The 15196-nt window shown below is 53.4% G+C and overlaps 1 protein-coding gene across 2 annotated transcripts in view; it reads right to left on the bottom strand.

Annotated features, from left to right (window-relative positions):
* LLGL1 (LLGL scribble cell polarity complex component 1) overlaps positions 1 to 15196 on the bottom strand; it is a 63688-nt gene that overhangs the window by 41961 nt on the left and 6531 nt on the right. For both annotated transcript variants that reach the window (XM_067534245.1, XM_067534247.1), the window contains exon 2: positions 7989 to 8086. In XM_067534245.1, the coding sequence (XP_067390346.1) occupies positions 7989 to 8086 (98 nt within the window). The remainder of the gene's footprint in view (positions 1 to 7988; positions 8087 to 15196) is intronic.

Raw genomic sequence — 15196 nt, 5'->3', positions numbered from 1 at the left:
GCCAGTTGTGGGAGTTTAAAGACAAGATCTCTAAACAGTGTCAGAGCATCCTGCCACTGTACTGCTAAGGCACCAGAGCCGTGAGAAGTGCCGACACCACACACCCACAGCAGCTGTTTTGACTGCGGGTGTTTGCACTAGCTCCCCCCCCCCCCCCTGCATTCACTCACCATTTCGTTATTCCTCAGACAGCTTCTCCAGCAGCAATTCAAGAACCAGCCTCCCGTACGCCTTAAGCAAGTTGAGACAATGGGTAAGATCACCAGCGCTGCTTCTACACCGGCCTGGCTAGTGGAGAAGTTAAGCTACATGCTACTGTAAAGATGACCTGCACTCAAATGTTGTGGGTTCGGATAGATAACAAGGATGCCTAGGGAGCCACCTCCGGTTAGGACTGTTCATCGAGTGCCACGTATTCTTGCTAGACCAAGTCATTGACACCAGCTTTCAATAAGGCTCATCCAGTGAAAGTGAATTAGCAGCAAGATGCTAGCGAATCGAGCCTCCCGGACACAGGTCCGGTGAGCTCCTGTAACAGGGTGCAATGGGTGTACAACACCCAGAAGGGCTAGAGAGAAGATGTTATTCTTCCCCCCCCCACACACACACCAGTCATGGTTACAAGGGATTAGCACCAGACCTGTGACAGGGGCCAGCATTCACCATGCCGCTCGTTATCGCTAACGAACCATTTAGAGCACCTGAAGTAGGGGGAGCGTTCCTCTACAGGACAGCAGTGGCATGTCACCAGATCAGGAGGCAGCAAGACAGGAGGGTGCCCAACAAGGTCCGCGTGTGGTCTGACAAGCCGGCTTGGACTGTTCACTAACATGTGCCACTAGCCGAGGAGACTGGAGGCCACTGAAATCCAAGCTCCCTATGCCAATAGGCCCATCAGCATCGTTCTCTTGGCTACACAAGGCTAGGAAGTTTTCAAGGCGCGCTGTCTACAGCAGGGCAGTCCCAGAATGACAGCCCTCCTATGCAAACAGCCCCTTGAGAAGGGAAACCCCGCTGTGCACTGGGATGACAGGCTCTCTCAATTACACACGGCAGCTCTAGAAAAGGTTCATGCGTGTACCCAGACCCATCAGAGTTTAGCCACCCCCTGACAACACCTCAAAGCCACCGGGGGGGGTAGAAACCGGACTTGCTCAGGCCCCAGCTCTGCCTTGCAACAGACAAGCAGCTATTTCTGCCTCCACATCAGGCTAGGGTAAGAGTTGAGCGTTCAGTAACTGAGAAGCCGGGCTGTACCACCATCACCTGTTGTCGGCAGATATCCACATCCTGTTGATCTGAACTTCTCTGTAGGGAATCCCCCAGATCACAGCCGATTTTGAGGCCAGGTTTGCTGGCCATTAAGATGTAAATTTTCAGAGTGGTGGATGACGGGGCTTCAGCTGCATGAGATTTTGCTAGCGCAGCGGTTTTCAACTTTTCTTCCCCATTTGTGAGCAAACTAAAAAATGTTCAAATGGAGGTGTGGACCCCATGGAAATCAGACACTCTGCAGGCTCCCAGGGATCTGCGGACCACAGGTTGAAAGCCACTGTGCTAGATAATTAAAGGCAGATGGCTGAGGCAGCACATCAACTAGAGTTTGCTTGAGTCTCTTCTGCAGAACAGCCCCCCGAGTTTATTCAGGAGGCAGATTAAGGAGCTAGATAATTATGGCCTCCCCTACAAGTACAAAGAGGTATTTAGGGTGCCCATTTCCAACCCTTCAGCGGAACCCTGCTGGAAGAGGCAGAACAAGCCCAGGAAGGCATCTATGGAGAATAAAGTTCAGTTGCTGCAGGAGGAGGGGAAGCTGGAACCTAGTTCTCCAACCCAGCCAGTTTGAGTTTCCTTGCATCTCAGCAAATGCAGCTCATTTCTTTGGCACTCAGGAGGGACGGAGTGTTTTGGAACAAATCGACCAATTAAACAGCAATAAGTCACCAGGACCAGATGGAATTCACCCAAGAGTTCTGAAGGAACTCAAATATAAAACTGCAGAACTACTAAGCATGGTATGTAACCTATTGCTTAACTCAGCCTCTGTACCAGATCACTGGAGGGAAAGCAAATGTAATGCAGATTTATTTTTTTAAAAGGCAGTTACAGGCCACTAAGTCTATCCTCAGTACCAAACAAACAAACTGGTTGAAATTATAGTAAAGGACAGAATTATCAGACACGTAGATGAACATAATTTGTTGGCCAAGAGTCAGTTTTTGTAAAGGGAAATCATGCCTCACCAATCTATTCTAATGCTTTGAGGGTGTCAACCAACACGTGCACATGGGTGATCTAGTGGATACAGTGTACTTGGACTTTCAGAAAACCTTTGACAAGATCCCTCACCAAAGGGTCTAAAGCAAAGTAAGCAGTCATGGGATACGAGGGAAGGTCTTCTCATGGGTCAGTAACTGGTTAAAAGACAGGAAGCAAAGGGTAGGAATAAATGGCCAGCTTTCACAGTGGAGAGATGTAAATAGCTTCATCCCCAGTACTGGGACCAGTGCTGGTCAACACGTTCATAAATGATCTGGAAAAGGGGGTAAACCGGGAGGTGGCAAAGTTTGCAGATGACAACTATCGTGAGAAATTTTATACAAGTCCAAAGTTGATTGCAAGGAGTTACAAAGGAATCTCACAAAACTGGGTGACTGGGCAACAAAATGGCAGATGAAAGTCAATGTGGATAAATGCAAAGTGATGCACATGGGATTATTTTTTCTGAACTATACAGACAAAATGATGGGGTCTAAGTTAGCTGTTACCACTCGAGAAAGATCTTGGAGTCACTGCGTATAGCCCACTGAAAACATCCGCTTAATGTGCAGTTGGCAGTCCAAAAAAAAGCTAAATGCTAGGAACCATGAGGAAAGGGATTGATAAGACAATAAATATCACAATGCCACTATAAATCCATAGGACACCCACGCTTTGAATACTGCATGCAGTTCAGGTTGCCCTAGCTCTAAAAAGATATTAGAATTGGAAAAAGGTACAGAGAAGGGCAACAAAAACAACAACCAGGGTATGGAACAGCTTCCATATGAGGAGAGAGTGAAGAGACGGATCGTTCAGCTTGGAATAGAGACAGCTAAGGGGACAGGGATATGATCGAGGTCTATAAAAGCATGGCTGGTGTGGAGAAAGCGAATAGGGAAATGTGATTTATCCCTTCACATAACACAAGACCCCAGGGCCCCGATTAAATTGATCGGCAGCAGGTTTAACACAAAAGGGAAAGAAGCAGTCAGTGCCCGTGATGCAGCTGGTTCGGATTTTGCTTCTGCCAATTGCTCTGAGCTAAGCAGGCACCGACCCGCTTGGACCCAGCTCTTGCTCCCATGAAGAAGTGGGCTGGGAGATCGGGAGCGAGGGAAATGGGAAGCCAAGGGCTCCGCTCGCTTTGTCTCTAAGTTATCCACCGTCCCTGGCACCGGTTCAGTCTTGCTGAACGGAGGCTATTCCGTGCAGGCTAGAATCCATCCAGCGGCTCTGGCCAGCCCCGTCAAAAGCAATAGCCTCCGATCCAGGCTGTGTGACCTGGCAGCATGGTGGCTTCTCTTTGGCGGTGAAGAGAGGAGCTTTCATGCAGCTAACTAACCCTAACGAGGATGGAGTAAGAGGAAAATGCACGGAGGCTGCCCCTACGCAGCTCTTTGCCCTGGTTACTCTCCATACGCCCGTAGGGTGCACAGCCTAGAACAGAGGTGGTTGAAAACCACAGAGCTTACTGTCCAGATAGCCATCTGCACACCAGTCATGCATGTTCCCGGAGCACACATTAACACCACGGACCAGCCTGTGTATAACCTGAGGAAGGCAACGTTTTATTCCCCCAGCAAGGAGCAATTCCTACCAGGCCGGTGGAATTTCTGTAGAGCTAAACTCTACTTATAGGAGCCTCTCTGCACCCAGATCAGTTTTGGCTGGGGGGTGGAGTGGGGAGAATCAGGCCCCTGAAAAGTTGCCCCCTTCCCCCACACAGTCTGTTGTGCCTGTCGACTAAGCTCTCCGCTTCAGGGACAAATCAAACCATCTTCTGGCTGCACGGCCAGCGACGTCGCAGCTGGGCCGGCATTCAGGCCTGGTGCACAATGGAAAGAAATGCCAGCTTTGTGCTCCGAGGCTGAATAAAGGGAGCCCCTCTTGGGTGCACACACAGCGACTAGGTCTTAGATTTCCTTCCCCCTCCCATGCAGAGAGGCTGCACAGACAGAACCAGCAGCGGTGCCGGGAGAAGATTTTACAGCTAGGACAGGCCACGGCACAGCCAACTCTGCACCTTGTCCTGTCCTGCACGTCCGACGGATTTCAGACTAACACCCCCTCGCATTCCTGCAGAGCGGGGCCCAGGGCCTCAAAACCCCTGGGACAAATTGATTCCTGGCCTGCCGCCAGCGAGCCCTCTGAAGTCTCTACACACAGCAAGCAACAAAGGACGCTCTCTGCCAGGCCTTAGAACCGTGCCAGCTCTCTTCTGCTGTGAGATCCTTTGACTACGTGCAGCAGACTGGTCAAGGATGCCCTGCATCCAACGGGCCAATTTCCCCCCTGCCCACAATGGCTCAAGACAGATGCTCAATTCAAGGGCAGCCAGTTTGCCTGCGAGCGAGGGGCCCCGTAAGGCTTGCCACTGTCAAACTCAACCCAAATCACTAAGTTGTTGTCCACGGGGTGCCGGTCTGTTCGGGGCTCCCTGCCGCAACGGTGATAAAAGCAAGTACATCGTAGCATCCCTGCGAGAGACATGCTGATCCACTGCATGGGGACACGCCAGATCCAAGGCTGGGGTTTGGGCCCGTATCTTGCCTCTAGGGGCCATCTTTCCTCTTCACTGGAACACACAAAACCAACCAAGCTGCAGCTTATTTCCGAGCAGTGGGCTGGGATGCACAGAAATTGGGTGGGCCTCAGCATTGAACGGATTGCAGTTTAAGCTGGAGATAGATGAGTGTTTGGGGATTTTTTTTTTAAACCAAAGAAATCCAACTCCTAATTGGACACAGACTTCCATGCTTCATGTGTGAACAGATTTATTATTTGTGCCCCCACCGCACTTATGAGCCCGTCACGGATCAGGACCCCACTGTGCTAGGTGCTGAACAAACACAGAACAAGACAAAAAACCCCACACTCTCTGCCCCAAAACCCTTCCAATCTATGCAGAACCCAGATCTCCAGCTCAGTACCTTCTTCACCAGACTTCGCTGTCTAGCGACTCCACCCTATTTGATCAGTATTGGAGAGGGTGGGAAAGACAAGAAATGAGACCCCCACCCCCCCACCATTTCTTGTAGGTCCACTTGGCAGGCTAGTGGGTCCCCACCCCGGGCTCACCTTCCCCACCAACTGCTTGCAGAGGTGGAAGAACAAAAAGACAACCACTGAGCAAGGAGCTTTAAACACCAGGTACCTGGCATCCCAGCGGCGGCAGCTGGCCTCGTGTGTGTCTGCCAGCCCTGTTCTCCCCAGCCACCTCTGTAATTTGCCATCCAACCCACAACGTGTGTTCCTTAAATAAATCTCTGGGCTGAAGGTTTGTTGGAGGAGGAGGAGGAAGAAACACACACATCTGCTCCTTCCCCCCCAGCCTGCATCACTGCTTAGTCCCAACTTTCCATTGGCACGGATCCTTCATGGAAAGAGGAAGCTAAGAGCATGACAGCACCGCTAAGAGAGCTGGAGGTAAGTGGTGGAGAAGCCGCCAGCAGAGGCGGCGAGCGAGCGTGAACTCCCCCCCATGTTGGAAGCCCATCAGGAACTGGGAATGCCAGTTTTTAAGTGCCTGATCTGCCGTTTCCCCTGGGCGCCGCTCCACAGCGAGCATGACACCACGGCTATTCAGAGCAGAGCAGGGCTCCATTCATAAGTCACATCACGGATTTTTGGAAGATTCAGCAAGTTCAGCTGTTTGCTGCCCCACCCTTGGGGAATGAGGAGCTCTGATTTATCCTCTACTCGGCCAACACTCCCCCCGCCCACCCAGTCCAGCTGCTACAGAGACAGATCCAGACGCTGGATGAGGCTGTCCATGGAGAGATCCCTGATGCCTTTACTCCTCCCAGAACAAGCTGTAACCAGGTCATGCTAACGCGGCAGGCATGTGATGAAGTGAGGGGCTGCAGGAGGGGCAGCAAAAAGGCATTGGGTTTGCCACACTTTAAGGAGACCCCAGAGCTTCTGGGGCTGCCCCGCTGGCTCACACACGGACTGTTTAGCTTGGCCATTAACAGCAGAAAAGCAGCAGCATGGCAGGGAAGCCATTCCCTCAGTGCTAACACGGCACAGCTCGGACTAGGGAAGGCTACCTGACGTTCGATGCAAGCCGGCCGTTTGTTCGTGAGCTCACCGTCCCCACATCTGCCCCTGCCCACAGGCTGGTTTCTCTGAGGCCAGCGCAGGCCGTATAACCGCTTCGCCAAGCCAAAGCCCACCCGCTGCCATCCAGCCCCGGCTCTGCAGCCATCCAGATTCCTCCCCTCCACGAGCCGAGTTGCTAGTTGTCAGAGGTCTGGTTGCCATGCACTGAGTAAGGAACACCACCCACCCTGCTAGAGGAGGACGAGCCATGCTTCTGCGGCGAGCAGGAGGATCAACTCTGAGTCACCGCTTTGCACAGGCGGCTGATTGCCGAGGCTGGAATCTTGGCAAGGCCAATTTGCAGCAACACCCAGGCAGGGAGAGGGCGTGTGCTCCCACCCACCCAATCTGGAGCACAAGCCACCTTTCCCGCCCCCTCCCCCAAATTTGGGCCATGCAGCAGTGACTTCACTTCCCATCCCCAAGGCGGGGTGACTAATACTGACGGAACATCCCCCATCCCTCCGGGAAGTAAACAAACACCATCAGCTCTGTTTAACAGATCTAGAAACGAGAGGCACAAGCGAGAACCCAAGAGCAGAGGGGATCTTCGTCAGAGCATAGAGGGCCTGGGTTCCAGTCTTGTGCTCCAACCACTACCCCCAATGGAAGTCTGGAGAGGTAGTAGGTTAAGATCTACATCCCTTCCATACATACACCTTTTCCAGATGCTCACTGTATTCCCAGCCACCTCCCGTCACTCTGCTCCAGACCCACTCCCCCCCTTCCCCACGCACACCTGCCAAAAAAGGTGGGAGCAGAACGGCACCCTTGTTTTCCAAGTCTGGAGATACGTATAAACAACCCACGCCCACAAGAAGCCACGTACTAGCAAATTCACATGCACGACAAGCACACACCCATTCACAGCGGATTACATTGTACAATGCTCAAGATGCAGCCTAGCCGTGCTGCCAGGAGGCTACGCAGAGTCCTCCAGCGCTCCAGGCTCTGCAGCCTTCGGTGGGCCCAGAAGCGAAGCAGTTATCCTAGGTTTTACGCTTAGTTGCAATCCTTGTCGTGAGATTTTTGCAGAGACAAGAAAAACACAGTGAAAGCTCCTTGCTGTAAGCCTGAATTTTAAGTTGTCTGGACAACCCAGTCAGCCAGGGTCCTAGCCACGGGACATTCGCCGGGAAGCTTGTGATCCTCAAGGACAAGACTCCCACTGTCCCGACCAACACAACAGGCTCTCAGCTGAGTTGAGATCAGCTGCCATATTGATCCTGGAGCTGCAGGGGGCTGGGCTGGAATACAGTCCTGGTGTGGAGTGGTCCCAGCTTCCTCCCGGGGCAGTAGGGAATGCTGCTACCTACGCCAGGGCTGGATTACCCCCAGGTCCCAGCTGTCGGCCTGCGAGGTACTGTGAGACGCCTAGTTAGCGCCTGACAAGGGGAACAGCACGGACCACGCCAGCATTTACAGTGAGCCCCAGAGTTTGAAGGAGACCAACAAGACACCGGTTCCATGTGCACGGGAGCCACGTCGGGCTGCCTTGGCACTGGAGGCCCACCTGGCCTGGGAAACCAGCACCGGGGCGAGAGTGAGTGTCCCCTCAAGCTGGCAGGAGTGGGAGGGGACCTTACCTTCCGCCCTTCTCCAGGGAGTCCCGCAGGAAAGGATACATTTTGACAGCTCCGGATTTGGTGCCAACAGCCATGATTCGCAGCGTGGGATCGTAGGCCAGAGAGCTCGGCTGGTTGGGGAACCCATGTTCTACCGTCTGGGAGGAAGACGAAAAGAGACGGACAGCGTCACACGCCAGGGGATTCAGCGGTTCGAGACCGACTCGCTATTAACCCCAGGAGAGGGGCACGCTAGGAGACGGGCCCTGGTGCTGCCTCGGTGGGCTCGTGACGAGAAGTTCACACACATCCCGATTTACAGGACACGCTTAAGATCTTGCCATTCCCATCCCGCCCTTCCCTGCAGCACTGGGGAGAAGGGGAAGGACTCACACTCATTGGTCTGCCAGAGACAAATCCCCCCCTCGAGCACCTGCCGGACAGCGTTTTAAAGGGGATGGGCCGGCTGCAGGCACGCATGCCGCCCCATTACCCAGGTGGGCCAGGCAACGACCACACACACCACAGCCTCATCGAATGCTGCGAGCCATGGCACGGCCTGAAAACGGTCAGACCTCGCCTCCCCTTCGAGGGGGACTGGTGTGGGTTGCGATCGGCCCAGGACAAGGCGCGCTGACCTTGGCGCAGGACAGACCGTGGGACCCCGGGCCCTGACGCAGAGGGATAGGTGCATTACAGGGAGACCTTGGAACCGGCAGCCAAATTTAAGAGCCAAGGCCCAAGACCCCTAGCAGCTCTCCGGCCGGTCATGGACCGGCCATCCCCCACTCATCCGGCTGATCGCCGTGCAGCCCAGAGAGGCCACAGAAGCAAGGGCATGGCCTGAGTGCGCCTTAACCTGGAGGGAAGCGCTAGGTTCACCTCGGCTCCGGCCCCAGCCGCTTCCTTCCGAGCGGCAGCTACAAGAGCAGAACTCTACAGACAGCTGGCGGCCTTCTATTGCTGGCCACAGCCTGCTTTGAGGAAGGTTAATAAGAGCCCATGCAGCCCACACGGTGCAGGTGCAGCCTCCCTTCGCTCCCCTCCCACTCCAGTGGCCTCCCGGGAGGCCATGTTTTGGGAGAAGCGGAAGGGAGGAGGAGGAGAAAAGATTAATCGGGGCTGGCGGAAAGAGCCGCCTGGAGCATTCGCTCGCTCCCGCCTCCCCCGAGCAGTCCCAGGAGCGCCGCCATCCAAGGACAGGATATTTTTTTCTTTTCTTTTCTTTTTTCCAGGATCAACATGCAAATAATCCTGGAAGCAAATTCCGGTTACGTCTCTCCAGTGTCAGGGTCGATCTGAGCAGAGGCTCAGTACAGGAAGAGAAGGAATCTCAGCTCTCACTCAACAAGCGCTCCCCCTTTCCCCTCGCAGCCACTTGGCAATCCACGTGCAGCGCTGAACACGACCACCCAGGAAACCTATGCCTTGTACACAGAACAGAGCCCTCTGCACGGCTATGGGGGCAGTTAGCGGGATGTGGGCATTCTGCTAGATAATTGCAACCAGAGACAGGGCAGAGTCCAGCAGAAGGGCTAGCTACAGGGAGGACTCGTCTGAGCAACTGGATCTAGTTATTGGATGGACTTCAAATCATCTGCCACTCAGAGAAACAGGATGTTTTCGCATTGAAAGTGTCCGCCGTGGACAAGTTATCCAGGAAGCAATATCCGCAAGAGACCTTATTACCGGCTCACAGAACGGGCCGGTTATTCCTGCCGCGAGCGAAGGACGCTCACTCTGTTTCCTGCGCCCCTTTCCCTGATGCGCACCGGCAGTACCCATTTCACCATGCAGGGGCCTTTAATACTCAGCATTTCCACGGCACCTTACACAGAAGGCTCTCCCCCAACGGTCTCTAGGATTAAGTGTTACAATACGGTCAGTAGGATTCTCCCAACAGCACCTTCCACTCAGACTCTTAACCCTTGCATCCCCACAGCACACCGTCACAGAAGCCAGCTTCTTTGCACCTGCTGTGGCTGACAGATGTTCCAAGTTCCCCTTTAGTGCAAAATTGTTTTCTCCAACACTACAGAGTGAGAGGAGGACCAGACTGAGGAAGCTCTCGTACAAACGCCAGGCTAAAAAAAAGAGCAAAAGAAGCTCGTGTGTAAACTTGCAGGCCAAGGCCAATGAAACTTTTCCATTTAAATACCTGGCCAGATTGTAACAAGGCAGCTGGAGAGGCGAGTGGGAGACTCTACCAGAAAGCAGTCATAGGGCGGCTTGGCAAACACCCTGGAGAGATCCGTGTTCAGAACAAGCAGTGTGTTTAGCACGGGGCTGAAGAGCGACCAGACGACACACTGCAGAGTCACCGCCTGCAGCACAGTCGAAGCGGTCTCCCCCCCCCCCGGGCCTGAAATCGTGGTTACGCTGCCAGGCGGCAACACAGAACAGACTCGGGATCGCGTCACGGGACGTACCAACTGGAAACCCGCTGATCTGCTGGCGGCTGCTGGGCCTCTTCTGACATTTAGAGCTCAACAGATCTCTTTATGTGCAGGATATCCTTGGAGAGCGCAGCACGGGGGGTTAGTGGGAAGGCTCTGAAATGCCATGGGCACAACTCAGTGCTCTAGCTGGCGGAAGGCCAGCCTCGGGGACTGGGTCTGCATGCCAGCAGGGGCTTCGTGCTCTAGACAGAGGGAGGCCTGGTCACCCTGCACACGAGGATGCACCGGAAGCAATACCGCCACCGTTCCCTTGGGAACGGGCCTAGGATCAGCAGGGAAGTTTGCCATGCTGTCCAGTGGAGCCTTCCAGGGAACAGCCGTCAGGCAAAGGCGATCCAGGGAGTAGGACGTGTATCGCGCCCCGAAATACAGCAAGCAGAGCATCGAAAGACTTGGGTGCCGGTGTTACTCTTCCTGCGGGGGGGGCAGCTGTACAGCTGGTCTGCCGTCACCAAGCCAGTCAGACAGCGCCGGGCTCCCTGCAGTCATGCCACGCGCAGCCCCTCCGCTTTCTTAAGCGGAGCCAGGCAAGGCCAGCGAGGGCATGGACGAGACCACGGGAACCGGCTTCTGCAGAAGGCAGCATTGGCTGTTAACACAGGTGGTGCAGCTGCTCAGAGCCAGCACTGTCCCCGTTCCCCCAGCGTTTGCCTGGGACACAGACCCCAGGAGGGAGATGTACTCCCAGCAGAGGAGTCACAAGCATGAAGCCAGGGGTTGGAATGCAAGCTCCTTGGAGCTAGCCAAGGACCTGCCGATTTGTCGGACGCGCCGTTCAGCCGCAGGGCTCTGTACGAACCACACTCCCTCCGCACCGGCCATCCAAGGGTCTTTAGTGCTTTGCACCTGTCGGTTTGCCACCAGCACCTCTGGGAGGCAGGTCTCCATTCTGTAAGCAGGGAGACAAAAAGAGGCTAAGTGACTTGCCAAAGGTCACAAAGCAAGGAAGTGGCTGAGTCGAGAGAGTCTTTGCTTTAACTACTAGGCTGTCTTGCCAGCAGAGGAGCTCAAACTCATGGGTTCCCCAATAACCTGGGGACGGCCAGCATAGGACACCAACGAGCAACTCACAAGTAGCTAGTGACATTTACAGTCCTCAACACTCTCTCTCACGGGGGAAGCGTCACCCTGCGTCTAGATTGGGAACAGTGGCGCAGAGACGCTTCATGCCCAAGATCACAGATCAGCAGGAGTGCTAGGAATTCAATCCAGCTCCCCCAAGCCCCTTGCATAAGGCAATTCGTTGTTCCGGACAAGACACTGCACAGTTGCAAGAGGCGAATGGAGGAGAAACATTCACAAACCTTCTAGGGGATCTCCTGAATCCACACAGAACAGAAAGGATGTGGTATCACAGCTGAAATACAGCGGGAACTGCATATCCGTTTTAACTGCAGGCTTCACCTCTGAACTCCCCTAGGGTGGAATGATGGCACGCACAGTGGCTAGGCACCAGCCGGAGCCAGAAGACAGGTTCAATTCCTTGCTCTGCTACACACTTCCTGTACAACCTTGGGCAAGTCACTTAGTCTCCGCACCATCTATAAAGTGGTCGTTCGTATTTCCCTACCTGCAAGGACAGATGCACAAAAGACTGCAAAGCACTCCGATATCATGGGAATGGGGGTCACCCAAGCACTGAAGGCACATCACTCCTTGGAGTATTCCCAGCCCATCAGCCTGCAAGGCCAGGAGGCCATCTTTCTACTTCAGCCGAGAGCAGGAAGTACTGCAGATGCTTTCAGTGCTTCCTCTTCGTTTCCCTGAGCTACAAATAGCAGAGGATTAGCATCTTGCCCTCCACCATGCACACATGGACATTAGTCAGCTGCCATTCTGTTTCCCCCCAGCTCCCAAAAGCCAATGCTCCCACCTTCCAAACCGTTTCCTCCTGTTTCCCCCTCCTGGGATCTGAAGATTTGGCTTATTATCGTCAGCAGCAAATATAAAAATAAAGTGACTCATGCACCAGCGGCTCAGAGCCCTTCTCTTGCACTTGTGTTCTCTCTGTGGATGGGTTTCCACAGGCCAATTAAGTGAACTAGGTATTACAGGTGCCTGGCTGCGTAACAGCCATTCCAGCCGCATGTCTCACCCTGGTTTCATTGCTCACGTACCAGATCAATCACTGTCCTGGGGATAACTAGGAACCCAGGAAGCCGTCAGTGGGTGTGGGCTGCCACATTTAAAGCTGCAAGATTCCTTCCAGCAGCTAATTAATTAGCTCTTTCCCATTTTCCTGCAGACACCCGATACCTTCCAAACAGGCCTTGCTGTGAAAGTTCAGGTGCAGCCACCCAGATGGCTACTCCCCCTCTCCAGAGAGAGGATCAGCTGTGTCTGGTACTGAATTCAGCCATCCGGGCAGGAGACGGGGCCGCTAGATTAAATCCCTGGCCCTGTCACAGATTTATAGCTGACCAGGGAGAGCATGTGTCCGTTCGGGGTCGCTGAGTGGTGATGGCGTTTCCTCACCTGGGTGGGCTGGGAGTGCTTTGAAGTCCTCCAACAGGAGGAACTAGGAACATTCAGATTAATAAGGAATTTTCCGAGGCCAAGTGCGCCGGTGGTGAAGCATTCTCCCGGCACAGCTGGCTGCGCTCACCTGGGCCATCTGGCCAGGGATTCGTCATTGGCAGAGGGCCAGTGGCTCAGATTTTCTACGCTGTTAGCCAGCTTGCTGACACCAAGCCAACACTGAGCGCAACGCTGCACCAAGAATACAGTTATAACACTTCGTGCATATTTCTAGGGAACTGGAAGATATTAGGAAGACCCATCAGGGGGGCTGAATATGCTAGTACTTTACACATCTGGAGAAAACCCAGGACATCACCAGGACAATCCATTATGAATCTGGAGGTGGCTTACCAAAGGTCCCAGGCGCATCCTGCTCAAGCAGATCCAGTTTGCATTGTACTTGTCACCATCATACCCAAGGAGAGTCAGATTATAACTACTCCAAATATTACAGCAAAAGTCAGTGGTGCATCCTGCCTGTAATTCGCAGGGTCTCCACCACTCCCCTTGTCTTTTTTCATACAAAGCCTTTCAGGGAAAGAACTATTTCCTCGTGTCTGGGACATGCCACAGTGTGCCACGAAGCCGATGCGCTTCCATGGTGCTGTCTGCTTGGGTTCCACAGTTTGAGACAGACGGACTAGAGCTGCTCTCAAACCAGCCTGCGCAGCCACTTTTACAGCCGATGTCTAACTGGGATGTGGCGGTGGCATCCCTGCTCGTCAGTCAAGACACGGTGCATTCTTCTGTTCAGGATATACCCATTCCCTAATGCACCTTCTTGAAAATTAGGCCCTTCATTTCTAGCTGGGTCAGAGCTCTGGTATTCTGAGAGGACTTCTAGGGGCCAGAACAAATCTTTAAGAACCTCTCAGATCAGAAGAAAGAGGGAGCAGAACGCCTTGCCTTTCCACAACAAATCCCTGTAAGACACTCGCTTACAAGTGGCCAGCACTGCATCCTCAAGACATTCCTTCTTCCATAACCCCACACACCATTCTCTAGACCAGCGCATGCCCCAGGATGAACTTCAATCTCAGAGTCATGCCACCCCATTGCACTCTGTTGCCATGTAACGGGAAAAGGATTCAGGATCTAGTTTCCCCATGGTCAGTCTTTCTTTAGAGCAGCACCATTGCTGTTTAAGCCAACAGGAACACAGCATAAGATATAGCTATAAGGTTCAAATCCCTTGCTCTTCATCCCAATGTGATGGAACACCACTGGGGAATCAGATTAAGATATTCACGACTGGAGGAGCAGAGCCAGGAGTACGACCTGGGGCAACAAGAAAGACCAAAGCAGATCAATGGGGGTGATGGGAAAGAGAAGTGAGGCTTCCTTCTCATCAGTGACAAAATCAGAAGATCTACAAACTCCCCCCGAGATACTACACACTTCATGAGACATCCAGAGCCCCCCACCCGCTCCCCCGGGTTTCAGCATCTTTAGTTTTACAGAGCCAAAGTTCTGAGGAGTTGCAGATTTCAGGGAGGTGTCAAGCACCCCAAGGGGACTGCATAAGTCTGCATAAGCCTAAAAGAATTTAGCCATGGGGCCATGCAGAAACACAGTTTATTTGGGAAAAGCATTAAGCCCACAAGACCCTCTTATCACCCCTGATTAGGGGCCCAACCTCCCTCTGGTGTTGGAAGAGGTCTGTAGCCAGACAGCCCTGTCCTTCTCAGAGAGGAAGAGGAGAACCATAGACACGGTGCATGTGAGTGCCAGCAAGGAGATGTAGCCACCAGCCTGCCTGTGGAACTGCTGGCAGAGGTACCTGGCGCTCCAGCTCCAGCTCTCAGGCATGGGCTGCCTACTGCACTGAGTTATGCAGCGAGCGAGAGGCAGTGACCTCCAGGGATCAGCTTCAGAGGCAATGCATTTTCCGTGTTAACTGACAGGTCTCTAGGGTGAAAGGTGAGTGCATTTATCCTGCTACAAGGCTCCAGTATTACAACCCACCCACCCCCACCCGCAGCATCTTCCTTCTGCCAGTAAATCCACAGAGCTTTCCAGTTCTTCATCAGAGCGACAGCTTAATGAGCAATTCTATACGACCCCAGCCCACATTATAGCACATCCCCTCCCTCCCTGCCCTGCCAGACGGCTCGCAGAGCCCACGAGCTCTGGGCCGAGTTACAGCTGATAGAAATCAGATTTCAGGCAGGCTTTGGGGGAAGTCTTAATAGAAGTCAGGTGGAGATCCTACCCTGGAGTGCTTAGCGGTTCAAAACGCAAGTTCAGAGCTGCTCCTCAGCAATTTTCTGCTGCATTGCAGACACGCCA

Source organism: Emydura macquarii, unplaced genomic scaffold (genome assembly GCF_026122565.2).
Source record: "Emydura macquarii macquarii isolate MOO-44397 ecotype Brisbane River unplaced genomic scaffold, CSIRO-AGI_Emac_v2 contig_3390, whole genome shotgun sequence".
Lineage (NCBI taxonomy): Eukaryota > Metazoa > Chordata > Testudines > Chelidae > Emydura > Emydura macquarii.
This window is presented reverse-complemented; position numbering and strand designations above follow the sequence as displayed.